This window comes from Cheilinus undulatus, linkage group 16 (assembly GCF_018320785.1).
Source record: "Cheilinus undulatus linkage group 16, ASM1832078v1, whole genome shotgun sequence".
NCBI lineage: Eukaryota > Metazoa > Chordata > Actinopteri > Labriformes > Labridae > Cheilinus > Cheilinus undulatus.
The window spans coordinates 26,258,941-26,281,656 of record NC_054880.1 but is presented as its reverse complement, the minus strand read 5'-3'; the positions used below and the strand labels follow the sequence as shown (position 1 = coordinate 26,281,656).

General features: G+C 37.8%; 1 protein-coding gene across 1 annotated transcript; it reads left to right on the top strand.

The window, feature by feature from the left end:
• Positions 1–843: 843 nt before the first annotated feature.
• umad1 (UBAP1-MVB12-associated (UMA) domain containing 1) lies at positions 844–20,680 on the top strand. The gene is made up of 4 exons (XM_041809414.1): positions 844–1,108; positions 1,798–1,886; positions 8,950–9,035; positions 16,982–20,680. The coding sequence occupies exons 2-4, from the start codon at positions 1,808–1,810 to the stop codon at positions 17,249–17,251; spliced, it is 435 nt and encodes a 144-aa protein (XP_041665348.1). The 5' UTR covers positions 844–1,108; positions 1,798–1,807; the 3' UTR covers positions 17,252–20,680.
• The last annotated feature ends 2,036 nt before the right edge of the window (positions 20,681–22,716 follow it).

Below are 22,716 nucleotides of genomic sequence, written 5' to 3'. Positions count from 1 at the left end.
ATTAGAAAAAAATAATATGAGATGAAAAATACGATTTAAATATGTACAAGCTCTTGTTTGGTATTTTAACAAGTATACAAGTTCATATGGGTTAATAGCGTGGTTGCAAGATGTGCACAGAGGGCAAAAATGCTGAATAGACACGCACACTTCTATCCTATTCTTAAATCTCTGTATTTTGCATTTAAATCTGTTCTTGTGTCATTTAAGAATTTTCTACTGTCTTAAGCTAAGGCTAACTGACTCCCAGTTTTGATACAGACCTGATTTAAAGGTAAATTGAAGATTTTAACATGAACTTAATCATAGATAAATGAACTTGTTATGTACTGAAAAAAATATTTGAACAGTAAAAACAAATGTTTTATAACAATGGGTTCAGGTGACTTCTGACTTGTCCACTGACCTGTCTGTGAGTTTTTTAAACACTGATCCTCAGTGATGGACTTGTTTTACATCACTGTGGCCACAGAGAGGGGATGGGTAACTCACTGGTTTACATCTCTGACTTTGGTATAGGAGATCAGTGGTTCAGATTCAAGCCAGTATCAGTATCCAGTATGGGCCCTTGGGCAAGGTCCTTAACCCTTGAACACTTGTTGCTTTAGATAAAAGCATCTGCTAAATGACATTGTAATTGAAACACTGGAAAGAACAAAATGGTAACCATTACTTGTGGAAAAAATCAGTAAAAGACAACATATGTGTCAAAATAATGAAATGGAGTATTTTAAAATCAAATGGCATTCATGTATTTTATTTCGCCAAAATGATGTTGTAGTGGAACTGTTGTCAACATTTATAGTTTCCACACGAACACGGATTATAGGCAGACCAGTGACGTCATTATCCTGACAGAATAGTAAACACGGACGATATTGGTCGCTTAAAGTAATTTCTGAAGATTAATGAGGTTATGAACTGTGGTTTTTAATAGTTTAGTGAAACTAACACACAGTTAAGCTAATAATTAACCGAGCTAACATAGGCTGACTAGCTAACTAGCTTTTTTAGCTAGCAGGAAACAATGAACTGACCCCACTGCTTTTGATTCTGAACTTCATGAGAAGAAACGACTACAGCCAGCAGATATTTTTGATTACACCCGGTATGTGTTTATTCAGCTGATATATACATTAAGTAGAGATATGATGAAAAGATTTAAAAAACTTACGTTGTGTCAACAGAGGTGTGATATTTAGTTCTTGGACATCAGGACTTAAGGACGTAAAATTTGCCAAGTTGATGAAAATGACCATGAATGACCAAGTGTTTATAATGTTTCTTGTTCTATAGAACCAATGATAGAGCACATATGTTTGGTATTTTCACCATTCAGAGGGATTTTTCATGCTCTAGTGAGAGCAACCGGCTGTTGAACTTCACATCAGGATTGTTTTCACAATACCAGATTTTAAACTTTGATTAGTTAAAATCAAACAATACTGATATCTTTTAAACACCACAGCAATAACAATAAAGCAAATAAAAGGCCGGCCCCCACCCCGTATTTGGCCATTTACTATTTATAGTTTGTTTGCCAATACATTTCAACTATCTTCTGCATGCTGTCTAGTCACATGGCATGATGGTATGTTCAAAACTGAAACAGTAAGGTATTATCTGTCATTTAACAATTGAAATCTTAATTGCTTGGAAATTTAATTTGGAGTTGAAAATATGAATAAATCTTGAGTTTTTACACCCTTACTTTATATTTAACTTAACTTTCCTATCACTTTATTACTGGCAATTCACAAATATTTTAGTTCTAACTTTGATTCTCTCCATGTTTAGGACAATAATCATGTTTAGTTTTCTTGGACTTCGTAAGGACTCAAAGAAGTCGACAGAGAAGGAAGTTGAAGGAGGCTTTGTCATCATTGGTGAGAAATGAACATCTTATTAAAGTGAAGTTGAAAATTCATGAATTGTAATTGGCAGCTTAGGTTTTTCCTGTGTGATGTAACTGTTATAATCAAGAAGGGCTGTTAAAATTTGTGTGAACTTCTCCAGTGCCATATTATACCATCCACAGTAAAATCAGTATCAATTTCCACATAATAAAAAATGTGTAATATTGTGACATCAATGATACAGTATAATGGCATCCTCTAAGAACCAAGTGTGGGTAAATCTTCCATTGGCAAGTCTATTTTGGAGAAGTTTTTGTCAAAACAGTCTTGTATAAGAGACTGAGCTAAGACACAAATCAGTGTACACTGCTGCTCTGTAAATATCATTATCGTAACATTTGTTTCGATATGATGATGATGAAATTTTGACGCTATATGGCCCACCCCTTGTGTAAAGAAAGGAAGTGTAAACATGTCTAACTCTCTAATGAATTAGATGCATAGAGTGTTAACATTTCAGTCCATTTGGACTTTCGTCAAGTATTCCCTATAACAATTCTACAACCATGTTCTTGAAAAGATGATGCTCCACCCACTTTGTGTTTGTAAAGGTGTGGGACATTTGATCTCAGTGGGAGCGTCCTTGTTATCAGCAGCGGCTTGCTGAATCACTCACCCCACAATATTCAAGAAGAACATGACAAAAAAGGAGACAAGATATACCGTACTGAATAAATCTGACATCACAACATCCTTGAACCTGTTCTTTATTATTAGGACTTTAAAATTGATTCTTGAGCTTTTTTTCTGTATAAATAAGACAGTGGATGAATTAGAAAACTGTGAGGGAGTAAGAGAGGGAAAGGAACAAGTGGGATTTTAACTTTGTCTGCTTCGAGGTCAGTATATGTGGGATCTGACCTACACACTAAGCCTTCTTTGCCCCAGTCAAACCCTTTTGACAAAATGTCATGAATATTGAATGAAAAAATTGGCCTTGTATCATTCATTGAAAATGCTTTCACACATGTGTACATATGAAAGATAGACTGCCATTCAGATAGACTTTATAGATGACACTAAACTTCTGTCTTTTAATGAGTTTGGAGCTAGATATTTTGAAAAAGGGGAAAACATATCAGAAGAGGAAGTTTCAGTCATCATCCCTCACATGCTGATCACATCCCACGTTTCATAATATCCTCTTAGGATGTGTGAATAATAAGACTTTAGGAAACCCCGAAGAAAGAAAGTTCATATAAATAGTTTTATTATTTATAGACCTTCAGCTGTGATTGTACATCCTCCTGCTTTACATCCAAGCCATCTGTTTGAATCTAAAACCACAACCATGGACCTGAATGAAAGATTCATCTTAAATTAAACATAATGTAATTTTATCTCCTAGACAAATGTGGTATTATTCTTCCTCATGGGTTTAATTGTTGAGCTGGTATAAAGACACAGATGGTCAGGAGCTGCATGTTATTTTTGGCAGAGGAGGAGAGTGAGTGTCAGAGCCAGGCCTCACACTGAGCTCACAGACGTTCACAGTAAACCTCCCACTCACTATCCACTCATCTTATCAAAGATAGCTGTATAATTAGCAACGAGCTGGTTTCATAAACTCAAACAATGTCAATAATAGTGAGACAGCTTCCCAAATATAGCTCAGTCACGTATGATCCTTTCAGCTTTCATTAGAGCTGGAGAGACTTTAAGTAAAGTTTGGTATTTTTGTTTGGAGTATTTATAAACCAGGGTACTATTTTTACTTATTTTGAGGTCTTAATGACTAATAAGTACAAAACTGAGCAGGTTGTGTTGGCTGAATCATAAGCTATGGGGGCAAATGTGCCCAGATCTAATGGTATGTCCATTAAAAGTTGTTTTTTTGGCCTCCATGCCTACAGTGAATGTTGGGTTGTCTGTCTACGTCTGTCTGGGTAATACTTATAAACGTGACAACTCAATAAATATTTGCAGGTTTTCCTTCAGACTTTGCATAACAGTCCACCACTACTCAGGGATGAACTGATTAGATTTTGGAGGTCAAAGTTCAAGGTCATTGGGCCTCATTTTTTTATGCACCAAAAAACAAAACAGGACCCTATCATGCACTACAAAGACCTACACACTAAGATAACAAAACTACACGAAGGCTTTATGCTTTTATGTTGAAGCTATGCAACAACCTACATCTGTGCAGCCCAGAACTCTAATCACAAGCCAACGCACATAGCTGACAGGCTTCTCCTCAAAAATGTAACTCCACATTGAAAAAACACAGACCACAAGCCATATGATTGGTCCTCTGGGTAGCACTGGGCCAGTCTTTCTTAGTAATGTCTACTGGCATATTGGCTCTCATTTATCAGACTGAAAAAAATCACAGAAAAGGAGTTATTTTCTGAAAAATAAAAGCAACAAAATTGATTTTGATGAATTATTGGTCTTTGAGTAGTAGCAGTGTCCAATTTAAAATGCTCTACCCTAAATAAGACATTGATGGACAAAACTGTCCACTTACAAAAGCTGCTATAAAGTACTTCAAATGAATATTTTCCACTTTTTTGGCTTAAATAAACTATCAGATACTCAATTTTTTAAGATTTTAACCCTTTAAATGCCAGTTTGAATACTTTGTCACTGTTTGATATTGATTTTGTAGGTCATAAATGTTTTCTAGAGTGAACATTTTTGTCCATGAATGTCTTACTAGGGTCGTGCTTACGAATGATAAAGGAGTGTTAAGATTACAATCATGCCAATACTGCTCTTAGTAGAAGTACCTTTAATTTAAAAAAGATAAACTTTTATTTTTGGAAATCAGTACTGTAGAAAAAAGTCAGGTTTTGTATTTTTTATGCTACTTAATGTTTGGGTGTTTTGAGTTGAGAAATACACAGTTCCAAACAATCATTATTTTCCTTGATAACCAAGAAAAAAGACTCATGAGACCATTTAGTTATCATATTGTAATCGTAATTGCAATATTGCCCAGTATAATGGCAATAGCACATTATTTTCAAACCATGCAGCTCTAATTTAAACAACATGATAACCTGCCCCTTTATAACCATGGTTCAGCTGGCCTCACCCTCTGAGTTCAGACCATGGAGATACGTAGTACGTGGAGGAATAAATAAATAAATCTCCTCCTCTATCATTGTGTGAATTTCCAGGTCAGAGAAGTAGCAGAAAGTAAATATATGTTCTTTTTCAGTCTGAAAAGTCACATTAAAGAGAAACAGCATGTGGAAGGTAATCACTAGTTAAAAGCGTTGTTGTGGACAACCAAACTCTGCCAATATTAGATTATTTAATTCACACATTTATGATATTATCACAATTATTTACATTAAGATTAAAGTATATTTACTATAATTTACATTTAGGTTTTAAATGTGGTAAGCTCTTAGGATGCCTACAAAAATGTGTGTTATGGTTCTTAAAAAAAGCAGCGCATTGACAGGAGGAGGCCAGCTGAAAACTTCCCCAGACAGAGAAGACAGTGGCTGTGATACCTTAGTTTCAGGCATTACTATTATTATTAATGTATATCTTTAAGTGACAGGAGGCAGTTAGTGATATGCTGGTTTACAGCTGAGATAAAAGATTTGACAAACCTTGAATCGGGTCACACACGCTGATTGTTGTTGGGAGCAAACTATGCCCAAAATCAGGCCTTGTGTGTTGCTAGCATTACTTTTTGATAGTTATAAATGTCACCATCTGAGCATTATTTGCATCAGCAAAACACTTCAGGTGTATTTGATTTATGCTGAAAAAACCCTGCCAGCTTTTGATTAATGACTGTGTTCATAACTAAGTAGAAATAAGTAGCTATAAATGAACCAGGACATAAAAGATGCTGGGCTGTCAGTTATTTTTAGAACATTTTTCATCAGTGCATATGCTTTCAATGATACCATTGTCATTAAGACCCCAATATTAGTAAAAAAATAGGATTAAGAAGTGCCCAAATTCCCTTTTGTGTCCTGCAGCCTTCAGTATACTGTGGCGGAACAGAACAGATGTCCAGAGCGGAGCTGAAGGTCTCATGCAGGATGAGATAGCAGGTGCTGAGATCATCACCGTGTCAAGCCGGCTGTACCGAGCGGAGGCTGTGGAGAGTCTCAGCAGGTCCAGGCTTTGGTCACTTCTGCCACAAAAATGCTCCCCTTTCTTTGTCTGTGTCGGTTTGGTTATTCTGGTGGAAACCAAGCTGGGTTAATGAAGACTGAAGTAAGGGTGGGAACCGCAAACCGGTTCCCGTTGAGAACCGGTTCTAATTGGCTCGATCCATCGACATAATTTACACTTTATCTTAACAATTCCCTTATCGATGCCTCACTCCTGCGTGCCATAAAACACAGGCCTCGCATGTGACAGTCAGCTGAACAGAGAAGCTGAGAAAATAAACATTTACTGAGCTATACAGTATCTCCAAAAGGTGTTTAAAAAAACACATTACAAGCACTAAACAGAAAAAGATTGGACTTCAATATTATTTATGTCTGCGCTGTGCTTCAGTGGCAAGCTCCTACCTGCTGAGTCTTTACTTTACGACGATCTTATTAAAAGTTACAGAATACTTTAGGGCACAAAGCAGTGAATAATCTCATCTATATTTCACATTAAATGGGTTAAGATAAGTTTAAACGTTTTTAAACGCCCTCTGCTCTATTGTACCTGGCATGGCTGCAGCAGGAGGCAGCACCTGGGAGTGTGCTAATGATTTGCCATCACTGATTTATAACCAGAAAGAAGAATGAGAGCGTTTTAAAACTCACATTGTCTTAGATCACATTAGAGCCAGCGGTGCACGTCTAACAGTTTGACTTTAGAGAAGACCATACAGCGGTGCCAGAACTATCCCCGTGTCGTGCTTGCGCCATGGCGCGCGATTGCCCAATAACTGTTAATTTTGCACAGGGCTTCAATTTATTTTGATACCTCTGGAGATCTGGGATGCAAAGATTAGTTTTATATTTATTTTAAGGTTTTTTTTTTAAAAATGCGCAGTATTGTATTCTAATTCAAGTTCACAGATTAAAGCTCCAGAGAGCAGTTGGTCTTAACTGAGACAAATCCAACAAAAAAGAGATTTTTTTGTCTGTTTTAGCATGCTCTCCTCCCAAACACTTGATGTTTAACATTTTTAGCAATCCAAAAAGAAAATTCACAGGAAGGAATCGATAAGAGAATCGATAAAGAATCGAATTGATAAGAAAAACTGATAACAGCATATCGATAAAATCTTATAAATTCCCACCCCTAACTTGAAGGGATTTTTTACTTCTTTCAGAACATTTTAGTGTAGAAATTTTTCACAATCCTGATTAATCTCATGCTTTGTTGTTCCTTTCAGCAAACTTTGGTTAAGCAACATCAATCTCCCTGCAGCATCAGTTATCTAAACAAGTCCAACACTGCTCCTTAATGTCTCATTTCACTTCCAAAACTTACAGACAGCTCAGTGGACAAGTCAAAAGTAGGCTGAACCTTGTGTTATCAGACATTTACAAATGTCGAATAAAACCTATAAACATATAAAAGTAGGTTTGTATCCTAACAGGAAGTCAATTACCCTTAGTTTAAGAAAGTAGAAAAATCCAAGATGACATAAAAACTGTTTTGAAAGAAAACTAGCTGAGCTTTAAAATTCATTAAAAATGACAGCCCTATTCAAAACATATCTTTATATGTCCAGGTAAGGGCGTTTGAATGATATTAAGTTGTTGCAGAAGAGCTTTTTTTCCCATGGTCACAGATCTGTAACTCCCACATAGTCCGTCTGGGTCGTGTTCCTTCTGCACTGTGCTTTCCAGAGCAGATTGCTACCTTTCTAGGCAATCTTTGTAATACCGGCCCATTTTGAGGCCCGTCACTGGCACATGTCAAAATTGCCACTCTGCTCGAGGTATGCACAGAGTCTATTTTCACTAAAGCCTGCCTCGAGGCAGGCAAAATAAAAAGGAAGATGCACACAAATATGCAAAGACCGTCCAGTCATTTGAAAATGAAATGCCATGTTCAGACTTCTGATAGGTTACCCCATCATTGTGTCAACATCACATCAAAATAGGAAGCTAATGAACAACAAATCAACCACGAAAAGGCAAAGTAGCATGCTGTTTGTTTTTCTCTTTGCATGTACTGACATGAAATTTGTGGGTGGAGATGCAAAAATTAAAGTACTTAAATACATTGCACATTGAATCTGAGATGAAACAGTGACTTTTAATAGTTCACATTGAAGTTTTTGAGCTAATTGTTAAAATTGTTTCAAACACCAAAGAGTTTAAAAAGAAAAGCTTTGAGTATTTCCCTGTTAACCAAATATGGAAGTAAACCTCACCCTGAAAGGTGAAGTCAGCATTTTAATCTTGCACTTGTGTAAATAAAGATAAAATATGACAGTTTGTTACGAAGACGTTGTGAGCTGACGATGGATCAGACAATGCAGAGTGATCTACACATAAACAAAGAGAGCTTTAGGCTGGTTTAACCCATGATGAAGCTCTTCTCATCCAGCGGGGCCACTGCTGTGGAGACAAAGCCAGACAATGACGTCAGTGTGAATGATTTCACTCAGTGGAAACAGTCCGTTTGTCTCTGGAGAGGAAGAGGAGGATAATAGATTTACCTTCTCATGTTCCCCTCCCATCAGTCTCTGTGCTCACTCAGTGTTTGGGCCTTTTGACGGGGAAGCTCTAATGAACTGGCTCATCGACAGCGGCCTGCTGAGAGCGTAAAACCTTTAAATAACAAGAGACATGCACTAAAAATAACCAACAGACCAGCACTTTATATTTCTGCTGTCTGGTACATCTGCAGCTGCTACACAAGTATGAACATTATCACCAGTGGGGCTGTCACAATACCAGAATATGAAACTTGGAGATGGCAGTTGTCAGAGCGGGGCAGTATATTAGGTTTTAAGATATGTTGATATAAGTTTATAAGGTAGAAGGAAAGACAATATTGTTTATATACGCATAGGCCCAATGCTCATGTAAAAACCACAATCAAATCCAGTTGCCCCCTTGATCAAGATTTGGAAATATCCTCCATGTTTCTTTTTCAGGAGAGACGGTGGAAGAACAGAGGAGGAAGATGCAGACCATGAACATCACACAGCCATCAACAAATGTCATTGTACATCCATCCAAGGTGAGCTAGTCATCATAAATTCATCAGAATCTCAAAGCAGGTAACTGTTGTAGTCAAAGTCTTACTACAGAGTGCATGCACAAGCAAAGAGAGGCTTTTCATTCAATCCTTTTACAAAATGCTTTGAGTCTTAAATAAAAGGATGCTGATTAAAGGGACGCTAAAAGTGATTTACAGCAACAGATTTGTTTTCACACTTGACAGATAAACTGAGTTACATCAGGACAGAGGATCAGATGAAGCTTTGTCTCTTTTCTTTCTCTCTCTCTTTATAATATTGCATATGTGCTCTCTTTTTCCCCACTTATTTAGAGGTAATATGAAAAATAATAATCCAAAACTATTACCAGATAGGATCCAGGAATGTTGAGATATGCTCTGTGTGCTTTTAAACTGATAAGACTGGTCATGAATCTAATTTAGTTTGCAATGCGCATAAATGGCAAACTCCGTTCAACCACTAAGGAAGTTCATAAGAAGTTACAGATGACTTTAGCTCCATAACAACCAATGAATACCTTTTAACTTCATCTACATATCACATTAAAGAAGCAAGTATCTCTAACGTTTAATGAGTTGAATTGTGCCTGATGTTGCTGCTGCAGCACACAGGGATACAACAATGACCGTCAGATCATTTCATAACACTGTATCACTCCCAAAAGAGACATAAGCTACTTTCACACTGCCTCTCTTTTCTGTGTCTGTCGCCGTTCTGTATGAAAGCGACCGTTCCGCAATGGGGGGGTCGATCTTGTCCCACCTCTGATCCGGATCGAGAGGTAGTATCAGAGCTGTAACAGACTTTTCCACAACAAGTGCGAAAGGACGTCAGGGTATTCTGCAATGGTGAGTGTGCGCTGCTGTCTCCATAAATGGGAGATTTAAAAACCAGCGCGGTTTAATCGACCGGCATTTCATTGGAGAAAACAACAGGGGGATAAAACAAAGAATAATGTGGATTAACTGGAGAGACTACGAGGTTAGAGAGCTGATCTCACTCTGTACAGGAGAGGAGAGCGCAGACACATCTCTGCTCACAGCAGCGTCTGAAAAGTTCCACAATGTGTTCAAGTGAGCTTGGTACTCTGAAGTTTCTGACCTCCGACATAAATACATGCGCTGTGACACTGCTTAAAGTCGGACCTCCAACTCACAACATGGAGGGAAAAAAGTCTATTGGATCTAATCAATCAAAATGAATGATGACAAGGTGAGAGAGGTGCGTGCATACCAGGCGCGCAGTTTTACCTGTTGCCACAGAAACTTCACTCCACTTTGATGTAAGATTTGAAATTCATGCCCAATCCTTTAATTTTTATTTCCTCTCGTCTTAATGAGGCAGGTAGGCTGGACAATGTTAAAAATGGATAGTCGTGGTGTGCATAGACCGAACACTTCAGTCCTTGAAACACACTTAAAAGATGAACAAAGAAACATACTTCGGTCTCTAGAACACATTTTAAAGTGTAAGTAAATAGGATGAACACAGAAAAAGACTTCAGCTGTCTGTTGGTCCTGCCTAAACTTAAAAAAAAAAAAAAGAATGATAAAAGGATTACAGCAGCAAATAGCATGAATGGAGCTCATTTGCTCCTCTGTCTGATCTCAAGGTCTGATTTCCAAATCATATTGTTCTAATCGTCTTCAAGCACCAACACTTCTATGAAGTTAGTCAGCATCCTGCAGGTTGCTCTTGTTTTGGGTCTTGATTTGGAGATGAACCATCGGTGTCTCTCTTCTCTGCTGCACCCCAAAATTCTTAACAATGATTGGCTGTTAGCTTTGTTAGACATTAATGTAGGGCTGTAATTTAGGCTGTTTTGGTTTTGTTTTAAGGTACTTTTACTTACTGAGCATATATTTTGGTTACATGTTGGTTTTAGAGATGTAACAAACATTTTATATATTGTGCTACAGGTTTTAAATTTAAAAGTCTCCCATGGACAGGTGTTGAAAATTAGCACTTTGCTATAAACACTTACAGCAGTGCATCTGGGACCTGTGTATGATTAAATGTCACAGCATCAATGTTACTGTGGCCCATGTCAAATAAATGCTTAATGAATACAAAAATATTTTTTTGTTCTGTGCTACAAGATTGTCAACCTCTGTAGCACCAGTGCTATGTATATTTATGCGTATACACACACACACACACACCCCCACACACACACACACACACACACACACACACACATTCCAGCTAGTGAACCAATCCAGACAGTGAATGGGGAAATTACTGTGTGCAAAGCACAATCCGCGAGAAAAGCCACACGACACAAGTGGTACTCAAAATATTTTGCCAAGGTTGGTAGGTCTGTATCTGTCTTCAGCATCCTCTACATATCCTTTTTGAGCTGCAGTTGTGCCTCAGACTGCATTGTTTGCCTACAGCCATAAATACAATTGGTATAAAAACTGGAGAGCAGAGCCATCATTAGTGCTTGTAGATGTCCATTTTGAAATTGTAGTTTCTTTGAAGCAGCCACAGCCACAGTTATTATTGGTCTCTGGTTATTTCTGTGATTTTATTGGCAAGAAATTCTGACCAATTAGAAAGCATTTCCCTGGTTCCTTAAGAATAACAAAAATAATGTACAATAGAACAAATTGGTCCATGTCTCTTTACAGTGGAGGAGAAAATTGTATTTCTCTGAGTGTGAATTAATTTGATACATATGGCACCCTGGAGCTCCCACATGTCACACAGTTGATTAGAAAACAGGACCTGTTGCTCCTTGGGTCTCCTCCTCTCTCCCCACTCTGCAGTCCCAGAGGAAACGTCGACCTCTTAATTACAGAGGGACAACCATTTCCTGTTACAACATCTTCTTGGCATTTAGTGTCACATTTGCCTTTAATTATATGTTAAAGTGCAAAAACAAAGTCTGAAATCTGCCACTTTAGATGGATTTTAGATCCAGGCCTTCACTGATCCTAAGAGTGCCAGTATTTATTTGAAATATAAAACTGTTTTATTTGTGATTATTTTTTACAAAACGGTTGTATAAATATCACCCATGTTGCACAGAATTATCATCAAGCAGACTTAGCCAAAATGGAAAGCAACAAATTAAAGAAAAAAAATCACTTTTTAGATGCTAAAAATGTGCACTTTATCACCCTTAATTCGCTGCAGCGGATTGCATGCCTGTCTCTTCACAGGGTCCAGTTATAGCAGCATATCTGTCAGTGTAATGGAGGAGACTACGCCTCTGCTGCTTCCTTCCTTATGAAGTAACTGAACTTAATGCTGTTGTCTGTGCTCTAAAGACACACTAATTAGGACTTTAATGTCAGCACTATGATGTATGGATACTTCTATTTAACTCCAGCAGAGTGCCACAGCAGATAAGAAGACAAGCTAAACTTGCCCTTAACATAAGAAACAACAGAGTAATCATATATTTGAAACTCATGGTATGTAAATTCCACCGCCATGGGAGCACTCAGTCAATACAATAACAAAGATGTTGTTTAGGGTAATGTGGAATCATCGGGGGATTCCCTACAGCTCAAAACCCCTAACAAAAGGAGCACAGGAACTCATACAAAAAAAATGTATGCTTTTTTTTGTTTGTTTGGTTTTAACCAAAGTATTTAATCTGTAAGAAAATGTCAAGGATTCAAAATGGAGTAACTTTTTTCCCCCTATGTTGATTACAAGACATGAGACCGTCATCTTTATGCATAAATAAGTGATAATACCCACAACAATGTACACTATTTTACCACTGAAGTCACAGAACTTTTCATATATTAGTATTTTTTGGTGAAAATACATTACATTTAGTATTAGTTTTCAGTAAAACTCTAAGATTAATTTCGATCCTCAGCTGTTGTCATGAAAATCTATGAGCCGTTGTTGCTGAACGTTTTAACAGTGACATGGCGATGACGTCATTGCCCGTGGCTGGAGTAGTGTCCAAAAACATCTTGGTGTTTTGTCGTTGAGCCCACTATATAGTCCACTATAGGCTGCTCACTATATAGCGGATAGGAAGTAGGGAATGAGTGTGTAGTTTTGGAAACAGCCCTCGTGTGTCAGAGGCATCCAGGCTTGAGTGCTGATTGGCAGGTACTCATGTGACATCTAGCCAATATGATTGTGTTGTAGACTGTGCAGGACATCTGGTGGGACTTTGGAGGGTGAAAATTAAGCAGGAGGGGAAGACACACCTTGCAGTTGAGCCAAAGTGGCACACTTTATGATTAAATGATTTTACTGATGATTGGTAAAATAAATTACTGATACCAATAACTGGCCAAATGCCAAGTGTCGACACTAATAATCGGCCAGGCCGACCTCTACTTCCAGTAACCAAAGGCTGACGTCACTCGGGCTCCATCCAGTTTTTTTCTACAGCCTATGATGCTCTGTTAAAGACTGCTACATAAGGAAGTGTCACCTATTGCCTTAAGCTGATGATCTGTTGCTGTGTCTCATTGATATGCCATGCTGCGTACTTGTGATGGACCATAATTATTCTCTGACCTCGCAAGTCTAATGGATAGGCTAGACTTTCTATCTGTCATCAGATGCAGTGTACTCTGAATTAGGAATGCGTGTGGTTAAATGGTCGAGTTTTGTGTATCAAATTGGCCTCTGCAAGATTTACAAGTCAATTAAACTAATTATCCTATCATTTCATTTTTGATAAACATGGGACTGAAATCCTGGTCAAATGCCCTTTTAAACTGTAATGAATCTATGAATCTCCTGTCACTCGAAGCAGCTGTAACTTAAATTAATGGCTGCCGCTTTCCTGTCTGAACTTTCAACCAGCCCCTCGCTGGACGTAATTATGAGAAGCTTAGCAGTTAGCGTGCAGCAGGAACAGCACGGTTACTTTTTTTAAAGTAGAAAATGAAAATAAAGTGATATGTAGGCTGTCAAGGGTTGAACTCGTACATCTACTCAACTGAAGTGAAAAGAGGCCACATATCAAAGCCCGATATATTAAGCTGCAAAGAGGAACGAAGGCTGGTGGAGCTAGCTGCTAATGTTAGCCATCCTCCATAGAGTATATCAGGCTCACATCCCCTCCAAAGTGTCCGGCCAATTATGGACACCTCACAGGTGTCCAGCCTGGACATCTCGTCAGGCATGAACTCTTAGAGAACTACATGCTGGGGTATCCTTCTTGAAACCAAAACAGACAAGTTATAAAAAATATTCACCATCATAAAAGCATAAACTTTTTAGACATTTTTTTTTTAAACCAGACTGTAAACATGTTTATTTCTGCTGTAAAAATTGACCTTTTAACATGGGGTATGGATGGGACCTCTATTGCATCTGCAGACAGCCTCTAGTGGACATTTGGAGAACTACAGTTTTTTTCACCATGGAGATTACTCGAAGCTTAACACCCACTGTTTCCATGGCAACGATAGACATGTCTAGGACAAGACACAGCCTATTCCAAGTCTAAAACTTTAGGATTCCTCTGGACATGAAAACGACTTGAGGAAGTGTAAGAACTACAGTAAAAATATATAAAAGTAGTCATTTTAAAGTTAATTTGACATTTTACTCCAAAAATTCTACGCACTAATTGTAACCTAAAAAAATCATGGCTGCAAAAATGGGTTGCTTTTTCAGAAGCAACTGCTTCTCAGATGGATCATCCTCCTAAGGTCAGTAATGTTGACACATTTATTAATGAGGACTATTATTCTTTATGAGCAGTTCCCCTGAGGTTTAACTAAAAAGAGCAGATTTTGATTAGATGAAACTGAGCCTTGAGATATATGTTTTCCTGTAGTAACCCCCCTGTTAATTTTGATGAAGTAGAAAATGGATTTGGAAAACTTAATACCTATATTTTACTCCCTAAAAGTAATAAGAATTGCCAATGTTGCACTGATACCTGAAGCCTGGTTGATACTTCTGCATCAAATCTGCGTCATTACAGTTGAGACCTGTGCTATTGTGACTGCTACATACTTGTATGTTGGTGCGTATGCATAGCTCTGTAACTTTGTCTACATCAGTGATCTTCAATTAGCTGTCAAGGGCCACATCAGGCCCCCATAGCTTCCAATCCAGCCCCCAGAAGATAATTCAATTTAAAAAACTATGGGATTTTTAAAATTTAAACTCCAACAGCTATTAATAATAAGCAGGGATGATGCCGGTTAGACTTGAACTCATCAGTCTATTCCTGATTAAAACTGTGGTTTCTGCACCAATTTTGCTGCTTTGGGAAAATTAAGAGTTTAATTCCACCTGCCTGAGAATCAAAACAAGAGACCGATTTCCTGCATATGTTTTTTTTTTTGTTTGTTTTGTTTTGTTTTGTTTTGTTTTGTTTTGTTTTGCCAATCAGGACAGTACATAAGTGTCAAACCACTGACATATAGGGTCAAAATATCTCAGTTGCCCCCTTGGGGCTGGCTGCAGAGTAATTAGGACAGGTCTTTCTGTGAAAGGCTACAGTTTATTTTTAATGAAACTAAATACAAATGTTGAAACAAAAATATGTTAATTAGACCAAAATGTTTGTCAGTTTTAGTGTATTTTAAAGTCTGGCCCTTAAAGTGTCCATCAAGGAAAAGGCCCTTTACAGCTGTAACTAATGACCCCTGGCCTATGTGCTAGTAAGCAGTTTGATTTTTATGTTAGTCAGATTACCAGTTTCCAGTCTTGCCACATTTCCTCTTGGTTTTTGCACAACAAAACCATGGTGACTGAAACTGAATGTATTGTGTTGTGGATAAATATAAATCAACCGTTGATTATACTTCAGTTACAATCATTATACAGCAGTTATAATCAACTGCTGACTATAAAGAAGAAAAAAAAAAGGAGAAACACAGGGAAATGGAAAGTACAGCCACTGAATCAGCTGAAGAATTAGAATTTTTTTGCAGTTGTACTTTTAGGGTTGCTGAGAGAGACATGAATGGGGAAATGCAGGTCTGACTGTTTTGGATGTCCGTATGCAGATCTGACTAGTTATATCCCTGTCTGCAGCCATTGATCTAGCTCAAGACACACAACATGCCTGTAGACATTTCTCCAAAAGTAATGTCAAGGCTGGTGGTCACCTGATAAAACCCAATTGCAGGACTTGAGGAGAAAATGTATTAGGGGGGCTGGCAGTAAAAGCCCAGTTCACACTAAAGGTTTACAACAAGACAAGCTGAAACTTGCAACTGCATGCAACGGCCCAATTTGCATCTTTCTAAACACCTTCCAGTTCAGACTGCTGCGAGTGAAGGTGAAAGTGAAGGAGATAATGCTTCCATAACAATGACTCTCACAGTCACTCACAATAAATCTGTGTCAGCATTAACATGGAATTAATATGACTTCTTCATCAAAGCCTTGTGATTCTCATGGTGCAGTCTGTTTGATGATAGCAGTTATGGCCTTTCAAAACAAAGATAAGTTGCAGGCGACTGTATCAGACTGCTTGATTCGAGCTGCAACAGCTCGATTCAGACTGCCACGACTGTAGCCAGTGATGTTCTAAAACTGCCTTGTCATGTCGCATATCTTTGGTCAGAACTGGGTTTAAAAGTCTGAGCAAAGCTGAGGTGAATATACAGTTGTTGTATTTCAGGATATAGAAATTTTAGGATTTTTTCAGGAGTTGTGTGCATGTGTAAAAACAAATCTGCCATTTTTGTTTACCCAAAACCTTCTCCTTTCTGCTTGTGAGAAAAAACTTGAACTACTTCTTGGTGTCTCTTTGCCCCCATAAAGTTTCCAATAGCAGGACAGTGAAAGTACAGTGCTGGGTCAAGAAGAAGGGCCAATGACTTTGACCTCTAACATGTAATCCTGTGTCTAAAAAATGCCTGAAAAACCTAGTGCCTCCAGCTGCTCGGAGGAATAAAAACAGTCAAATAGGAGATTTTGACCTAGTGCCTACCTGAAGTGATACTTTATCACTCCACACAAACATTACATTTTTCTCTCTTCTCCCTCACAGTCATCCCTTCCATATCCAGCTCAGCCCACAAATCTCCCTGCAGCATCTCCATCCTCGGCTCCACTAGCAGGAAGCTCCACAGTGGAAACTGCTCCGACTCTCCCAGATCTCCTTGGAGACGTCCCCTTCACTCTGGCTCCTCACATCCTTGCCATGCAGACTGGATTCCCCCTGATCCCTGACGTGCTGATGTCCCGGGACATAAACTACAACCTGGCTAGTTTTCAGTACGACTTCACTCTAGAAAACTCTGTGCTGCATAATGTCTAGTCTTTTACAATTTAAACATCTGTGTGACAAAGGAGGCACACTGTATGGAGGAATATTGGTCGTACTAAAGATTCTGCATTAAAATGAACAAAAAAAAATAGAATTCTGTAGTATTGTGAACAAGTTAAAACTTACTGAATCACATAAAACACAAAGTCTAAGATAATGAAAAACAGAGTTTAAGTTTTTTTAATTCATGACCATCTTCAACTGTAAAAGTAGAGGACAGGAAATCAAATAATATTCAACGACTCCACAAAGAGCTTTTAAACTTCTGACTTGAGAAACCCAAGTTGTGACTTTGGAGAAATTGGATCTATTTGTACTTTATCAGTTTCTTTTTTGCTTCTGTTTATGTAAACACAGCGGCTTGGGATCAACCAGTTGTCATAGCATTAGATCTGTTAAGGCTTTTCTGAAAGTTTCACCAAAAAATGAATTTGGTGAAGTCAATACTCCCCAAAAATGTGAAATACCATATTATTAAAGTACAGCCAGCTAAAGAGGAAAAGCCAATGCAAATGTGCCCTTGACCTACATTTTCTATTGCCCCAGGAAGCCAAATTGATGTGTGTTCATTTCTGCTATTCTGAATTGATTTAGGGTGTCTAAAGTCCAATATTTAAAAAGCTTTAAAAATATTATCTTTTAAAAAAAAGTGTATTGGATAGGAATACATCAATCAAAAACTGCATGCCTTCACACATACTGTAAAACTTGCACTAATACATTGTTAATGTCCTCTTAAGGAAAAGGTTTAACAATAGTAGAACTATCCTTTTGGACCTTTGAGCCAAACTTAAAGCATTTAAGTCAGAGTGGTTATATATGATTTAATTTTAAAAATCTAAAAAAATAACCTCAGTGTTCGCTGAGTTAGGCCGAATTGATGTGGGTTTGTGTGCTCACCACAAACAAACTAATCCAGGAAGTAGTACAGAGACCCACCTTTTCAAGTGGTCACAGTCCGGTTGTTTGGTCTGCACCAGGGCTCAGTGGTCAGCTTTCACACCAGAGCAAACAAACCAAACTAGCGCTGCAAAGGCACTTGAGTACATTTCAATCGAACCAAACAGGTTAGGTGTAAAAGCACCCTTAAAGAGAAAAGGATTGAGAGAAAACTTTTGTATAAAGACAGGACTGTGGCAGCCTGGAGAGGTGGTCAACAAGCAGCACACATGCCCCTTGTATGAAAGCCATGATAGTGCGAGTGAGTGCTGCCACAGATGTCTCACCGTAAACATGCAGCCAGTCTGCAACAGGCGTAATGCTACATTATAGAGGCAACATTTAATTTAAGGGAATTAAAGTAAGAAATTGCCCATTAATTGAAGCTTTGGACTTGTATTTTTGTTACTGTATTCATATAGTTAGATTTGTTTTCTAGCATTGTATCAGTGTTTAAAACTTTGGTGTCATGACAACACTTCACTGCAATATGGCTGATGTAGCTCCCCCAGTAATAATAAACAGAAGCATCATCTGATGGTGACATGCCTCTATGAGGTATACTATCTCTGGGCAGTGAAAGTACAGTGGCAGGTTAAGTAGGTAGCTCCAAATATGCTACAGTATGGTCAAGGTCCAAATCTGACTAGTCTTCATGAAGGTTTGTGCCAAATTTGACAAAAGCCCAATGCGTAAAATAAAAATATATGTGGTCAATTTTTTGTTCAAAAGATTTGAGGTCACAGTGACCTTTGATCTCAAAAATGCATTCAGTTTGTCCTTGAGCCAAAGTGGAAAAATGTAAAAAATATGAAGGCAATCGCTCAAAGACGGAGATATCACCGTCGTAAGAATGGCTCTGTAGACAGACTTGTAGATGGACAGCCTGAGAGCTTAAGGCCTCCAACCCTGGCTATTGCCAGCATAGAGGCATAAATAAAGGGCATGTAGAAGCAAGAAAAGTTTCACTAAACTATGATGTATAGCTGACAACAGGGATGTTTTTATGATTCATTTAACTTTAGAACACGTTTGACTAACAGGGTAACGTTGCAATAACCAATCTGATCATCTCCTACCTGTAAGGAAGCTAACAAGTCCAAAGTAAAATGTTCTTGGCAAATTTGTTGTATTAAGCCTAAGGCATGGGTTGGTTTATTAATAAGTATTTGCTCTCTCTAACTATGCCACTCTTGTGTGTCATTTTATGCCACCCATTGCAATAAAATAAAGTAGACTTTCCAAAAGGATACAACAAAGAAGACATTTCGGACATTTTCAGCTGGTACTAAAAATAGACCCAAGTACATGCAGGGTAAACATCACAGATGTAGGTCTGTTTTTCTTCGTTTGACTTCTTTTTCAGAATTTTGCCAGATCTCAGCAATAAAAACCATGGTACTACCCTTTTATTATATAATCAAAAAGGGTGGTCATATGAACAGAAGAGTTTGATAAAGAGGGATTAACCCATGAATGATGTTGACAAGTTTGTGCAGTTACTTCCATAGTCCTCTCAAGCTGCATTTTAGGGTGCAGTTTCACTTCAACTAGGACAGAACAGACAACTTTGATAAAGTGGTGGTGAGATAATGAAGCAATAACTTTGATCAAAGCTGAGTACTTAAACAAGAAAATGAGCAAAACTCAAGTTTTTGAAAAGAACGATGGATGTAAATTTAAAAATCATGTTGCAAGTATCTTTTGAAATATCTTCCTTTTTTGTACAAGCTGCAGCATGTAGAGATTATTTGAAATGCAAGGAAATTATTTAGCATTTCATACCTATTTTTACACTACAACAGCCCTTATTTAATAATTTGATATAACATTTATGTTAAAACAGCTCCTCCATCATTTTTCCAACTTATTGTCACCATATTCAAATTTTTCTCCTCGAATGTGGCCTTCCTTTGGATTCTGCTTGTGTTTTTTTCCCTGTTTGCTTTAGTATTTGTGTTATTTATTCTTTCAATATTTTCTCTTGGTCCCTCTGTGTGTGTTTTATGGCACATAATTTTCATGAAACTGCAGTAAAATAATCATAAGTTAAGACTCTGCACTTGTCTCTACAACAGAACTTGTTTAAAGCCATTAAACGATGTACTGTGCTTAAAGTATACCTGTGAGATTTACCTGTGTGATCACATTGAACATGTTGAACTGTTTATGCTGAAATTTAGCGGTGTTTGGTGCTCGGCTCAGACTTGCTGCTAATTTATAAATAATGAAACCTTTATTGACTTTATTCTCCTGTCATTTAATCTGATTCCTGAACTTTAAACCTGATGTGCCTTCGACAAATTGTTGATGTTCCTTTTACTGTCATTTTTCCATGGAAGATATTCAGACCTTCTTAAGAATCTTTCTTTCCCCTCAGTTATATTACATACTGTATCTATCAATGCTGTAATGTGATCCTTTGGTTGTGACCGTTGACTGCAACTTATGTGACAAATATAAGTGAAGGATATTATTTAACTTGTTAATGTGTCTAAATAATTTATTATTTGTACCTGTTAACATTCTTCATTTTAACCCCGTTATTTGGGCTTAATGATAGAGATTTTACTGTTTGAAGTCAAGAATTTACAGTGGTGTTTTTGAGACACACGACTTGGACTAAAGCCCGTTTATAGTAGGCATTAACAAGGATTTATATCTGTTTCATTCTGAGTGGTAATCTGTAATGCTTTGTGTGGATGCACCGCAGTGTGTACTTAAAATGGTTTGATACCTGATACAGAGGTGGTATGGATGCCTTCATCTGACCCGGATTGAAAGCATATTGGCACACTTTACAGAGTGCTTCATCAACTGTCCAGCCTCATGGATGGGAATTCAGGTTTTTTTTTTCAGAGATCTGAATTATTTGGCTTTGCTCAGTTATCAGAGCCCAACTTTTGGCTCCCAAACAGCTCTTCATTTGGTACCATTTTGCCTTTTTTATATCCTTAAAACAACAGACATGGACAAAAGGAAAGAGCCTCTCAAAGAGGCGTTTGCTCCTGTCATTCACATGAATGAGCCGACTCGTAGAACCTGCTTGTCTGTGATCGAACTTCCTCATAACTTATCATAAATTGAGTCGTGTCCTTTAAAAGCATGTTTTTTACAACATAAGGGAGAAAAGCTGCTAGCCTCTCAGGAAGCTTTCACTTTAGGCACAATTTTTTTGTTTAGTGGCCTTGTCTGGTTGGTGGTCTGAGACCACCTCTTCAAGTGGACTAGGGCCCAGCCTGGCTTCTTTTGCATTCACACTGTCCAAATGGAACCAGTCTGGGGCTCAAGTGTACTTGGATCCAGGCCCCAGGCCCCTTATGTGACATGGACTAAAGCGCAGTCACTCGGTATCTGAATGCCCAAAATGCATAACCTGGCATGTCTAGAAAACCAATGATAGACAGCGTTTGGGAAAGGGCAGAGCCTTTGAATAAAAACTCAGAGGGTGATTGGAGGAACGTTCTGTCTGTCACATCTTTATGGGCCAATCAGAGCAACAAAACACGTGACGTAGCTGCTACCGAGCAGTGCCCCTATGGAGGAGTAAACCCCATAGAGAACTGCATAACGTGGACAATGGCGACTAGACATGTCAGTACATGACTTGTTGTTTTTGAATAGAAAACAACTCACTGCTATTCTTTGTTCTACTTTTAATGAGGAAATGTCTTCAAGTTCTGATAAAACTGCTGCTTTAGCAGCATCCACGCTAATCTCTTCTGCCATTATTGCACCGGTCTCTTGTTGCTACTTGTTTACGTCACGACTCCGCTGCGCCCGAAAATACTGCCCTTCGTTGCTGATTGGTCCTGTCACTTTCTAACCGGGTCAAACAGTTCAGACAGGAGCTTTGCAAGATGGATTCGCCAGTGAGAAACATGGAAATGGGCGTATCTGTCTGCTTTGCAAGGTTATAAAATGCATTGTTTATGCAAAATACACTGTCTAAACAACCCCTAAAATCTGAGTTGTCTTAAATCTTGTCATGATTGACAACAAAGCACAGAGGACATCATAACTAACTAACTAAAATTATGATAAAATATTTATATACTTATATCATTGTTAATTTTGGAAGCTATTCTTAAATTTAGTTTTAAGTCTTTGAATTAAAATGGTTTTAGTCACATTTTATTCATTTTAACAGTTTGAAGTTCTAGTCTAGATTTGATTAACACAAAAATAAAACATTTTAATCCCATTTCAGTTAAAAAGTCCTTACATTTTAGTCAAAACATAAAATTTTTAAAAACAGTCATGTATTGTTAAGACTTAAACTACTTTAAAATACACTAAAGAAAACAGACATTAAATGCTCTCCCCAATCTCTGCTTGTGATTAAGTGATTAGTAGTGTAGCTACTATACACAGTGGAATTATCATGGAGTTTGAGCATTGAATAATCCAGCACTATGATTTAGTCTTGTTTTAGTCACCTTGACAAAAACTAAACTTACTTTTCACAAGATACATTATCATCAAAGATCTATTTTTAGCTAGTGTTAATCTCATCT